Below are 3,857 nucleotides of genomic sequence, written 5' to 3'. Positions count from 1 at the left end.
AAATAAATTATTTTAGTTTGAAAATACATCGATATTAATATCTAACTATAAAATATAAACTTATTAATTTTGATATGTTTGGTTACTTTTAAACAATGAAAGAGTGTATAAAATTAAAAAATTTAGCTAAGTCTATTTTTTTTTATCATAGTTTGTTAAACTTTGACGGTTGTAATGTAATATTTTATTTGAAAAATAGATTGATCTTGATGTATAATAGTTATGATTATAAAATTGATAAATTTTATATCTTTAGATAATAGACAAATGCGCAAAATTAAGATATGAAAGAAAAGAATGTGAACTAAAAAAAAAAGTTCTATAGAAAGTAACGAATTATGTAAAATGTTTTAAAAGTACTATGACCAAATGCCAAAAGTTAAGAAATAAATAAATAAATAAATAAATAAACAAAATAAGGAACACGTGATTATCAAATAATGAACTAAAATAACTATAAAAAGTGATGAATTATATAAAATGTTTTACAAATATTATGACATAAAGAAATGACTATTTTAGATTGCAATGGTATTTTAAAAAGGAAAGTTTTAAGTTTGTTACATTAACAAAAGTTATAAGTTTGTTACATTTTGACAAATGCTTTTTTTTTTTTTTACTTTAATAGTATTTTAAAACATTTTAAATAGTTTGTTATGTTTATTATGACATTAACTCCAAACTTTTATAATTCAACGTTTACTTGCATACAAAATAAAAAATTCAACTCTTAGGGGGGCGTGTTTGGCAAAAGTAACTGTTAGCTGGAAACGGGTAGCGGGTAGCTGGTAGCATGTAGCAGGTAGCTTGTAGCGGGAAGTTGTAGCTTATATTTCTAATATGAATGTTTGACAAAACTAGCTGGAAGCTTTTGAAATATATAAAATTACATAAAAAGACAATTGATTAAAAATAAAATAAATATATAAATATATTTTTAAAGGTAATTATGGAAATTGATTTCAAAAGCTCAGGAGCGTTTTGTTAAACGCTACATGAAATAGCTTTTAGAATCGGAGCGTTTTGTTAAAACTAAAAGTTAAACGTTCGTACTGTCAAACGAAACTTTTTGTTTAAACTAGAGCGTTTTATCAAAAACTAAAAGCTAGAAGCTCTCAAACGCTTCCAAAAGCACCGTGCCAAACACACCCTTAGCCTACAAATAATAACAAATAAATAACAAAGACATCCGGTCATGCTCATATTGATTGCACCATTGATCTTGAAGCATTGCAATATTATTGATTATGTTAGAAAAAAACTTCTACAATCATTGATGAACAACACGAATTGTTTTCCACTATGATTACAAACATGGGGGGAAAGTTGTTTGGATGATGAAATGATCACTAAAAGGGATGTATATAAGGTGATTGAAAACGCAGAAGATGTGTCTATACATCATAATGAACATCCCCCCTCATGTGCCTATAGATTGGAATAAGCTAAAGTTGCATTAAGAAAGTCACCAATTGATAAGTTTCATCTTCATGATGGCTTTAGTAGTTGCAAGTGCTAACCTTACCCGTGGTATCATAGGACGCACGGCTACATTGGGAAGGGCATACCTCGGTGTCATAGGACGTATGGCTACACTGGGAAGGGCGTACCCTGGTGTCATAGGATGCACGGCTACATTGGAAAGGGCATATTGGTACTTTATAAACCTTTGGTTTTTATTTGGCATTATAGCCATTGCATCTGCCTCTTTTCTTTGTTTTTTGCCAAATTCGTCCCAATTTCTCTTGAAACCTATAAAACACATAAATGAATTGAAATAACCCATCAGAGACTAAAACATGACATTTAAGCGAAAATATAATGCAAAACCATAAAAACATGACTCCACAACAAAACCATCATATTTGATGCGTTTGTTTTCATAAAAAGTAACTTATTTATGTATTTCCACAAAACGATAATTGGATTATAACAACAAACATATATAAGGTATCTCTAAAACTCATTTACCTCTCACAAATCACTCCAAATACCAAAATACAACATTCAAACTTGAGACTATGTTACTTAGTGTTTAATCAAGTGAGATTTTAAAGAAGAAAAACATTAATTAGAATTACATGTAGGGCCAAACTTCTGAGCCTTTTCATCAATCCAAGCTTTCATATCTCCCAACACAATAGCAGCAGATTCATCTGGTTCCCCTTGAATCAACGAATGATACAGCCCTTCATAAAGCTTCAACTCTTTATCTTCTTTCGGAGTTGCAGCCTTCTCATACAGCAGCTCTGCACCGGTATGGCTTGCCATCCCGTCGGCTGTCCCGTGTCCAACAAAAAATGGCACAGTCACCTTCTCAAAATTGTCCACTACGTACTTTGTACACCTCGCTACCTCTCTCATCGTCCCCACCCTTGGTTTTCCGGCGTATCGTTTTGGATTCATACCTATTAACTTCATCTTCTCCGGATCCCTGACCCCATTTGCCCTCGGACGCATCGGCATCGCAGCCCACGTATCCGCCAGTCCGAACAGTAGTCCGTACATTGTCAAATGGAACTTCAATTAAGGAATCACAATAGTTGTAATTGGATCAGAAAATCAAATTAAACAATCGATCTAGATCTGGGATCTGTGGGAAATATGAAATAGATTTGAAGTTGAAATTGGAATTGGAATTTGAATTTACCTTGGAGGGACTCGTGACTTCGGGTATGATCAAAAGGGGGGACGCCAAGATCAAACCGGACCACATGTCGGGTTCTGATTGGAAGTACATAATCATGGTGATTAGTCCACCCATCGATTGCCCGAAAAGGAACGCAGGGAGATTACGGTACTGTTCGCTCCGGCGAACACTAACGAAGAATGATAGTGAAGTTGCGGCCGCTTTATCGAAGTCTCCAATGTATCCAGGGAGTCCGTCGGATCCGCCGTGACCAATGAGGTCGGCGCCGAAGACCGCGTATCCCCACTTGGCGTACGCGATGCAGATCTCCTGAAAACACCAGCTGATGTCGCCTCCGTATCCGTGGGTCATAAAGACGACGCCTTTAACTGGTTGGTCTTCGTCTAATGGAAGCCATGACTGAGTAAAGATTTTACCGTTGGGGGTTTCGAAGTGGGATTTGGAGTTCCGGACGCCTTGGGATTTGTAGTACTCTTCCTCCGGTGTATCACCCCAGAAGAACGGTGGCGGCGTAGCTTGTGGTGGAGTGTTCGGCGGTGGCATGGTTAGTCGGAGTTGTGCGAAGAAAGTAAAGTGTTGAAACTTATAAAATTGTTTCCGGCCAACTCCTTTTCTATATAGAGTTTATAACTTATGAGTAGTTGTAGGATATCTGAGGTCGACTAGAATATGTGGCTTTGATTCTTTTCACGGAGATGACCATGAAAATAACTAGGAATTCGTGTATTACAAGCATCATTCATTCATTCATTCCACCAACACTGCAATAAAAAACAAGAATCATTACGTCTTGACCTTATGGTGTGGCAAGTGTCAACTACTCCATACCTAATATTTAATATTTTTGAAAAAAAAAAGATGATAACGTCGTCGACTTTACAAACATGTAAAACGGGAATAAGATAAGATGCTAATTTTGATAATTTCAGTATACTCGTAGGGTTTTTTTTTTTTTTTTTTTTTTTTTTTAACTATTCAAACCATTTTGTGATGCGCGGCGTAGTACACGTGTAACATTTTTATCCTGCAGCAGTTTGTTTTTTTCGTAGTCTTCAGAGTCTATTGATGTACTACACAGATTGTTTTTTTTTTGTAGTCTTCAGAGTCTATTGATGTGCTACACAGATTACAAGATGTCATATTAACTCTAGAGAGGATCTCTTTAGCAAACACAATCTGTAAAAAGAAACAGATTATTCGCAGAACG

The 3,857-nt window shown here is 35.2% G+C and overlaps 1 protein-coding gene across 1 annotated transcript; it reads right to left on the bottom strand.

The window, feature by feature from the left end:
• Positions 1-1,216: 1,216 nt before the first annotated feature.
• On the bottom strand, positions 1,217-3,440 carry LOC111910235 (caffeoylshikimate esterase). The gene is made up of 3 exons (XM_023906024.3): positions 2,651-3,440; positions 2,082-2,520; positions 1,217-1,752 (listed from the first exon to the last, which is right to left on the bottom strand). The coding sequence occupies exons 1-3, from the start codon at positions 3,191-3,193 to the stop codon at positions 1,466-1,468; spliced, it is 1,269 nt and encodes a 422-aa protein (XP_023761792.1). The 5' UTR covers positions 3,194-3,440; the 3' UTR covers positions 1,217-1,465.
• Positions 3,441-3,857: the final 417 nt, after the last annotated feature.

The sequence above is a fragment of the Lactuca sativa genome, chromosome 5, assembly GCF_002870075.4.
Source record: "Lactuca sativa cultivar Salinas chromosome 5, Lsat_Salinas_v11, whole genome shotgun sequence".
In the NCBI taxonomy this organism is placed as follows: Eukaryota; Viridiplantae; Streptophyta; class Magnoliopsida; order Asterales; family Asteraceae; genus Lactuca; species Lactuca sativa.
The sequence above is the reverse complement of the archived record's forward strand: the minus strand, read 5'-3'. Positions and strand labels throughout refer to the sequence as shown.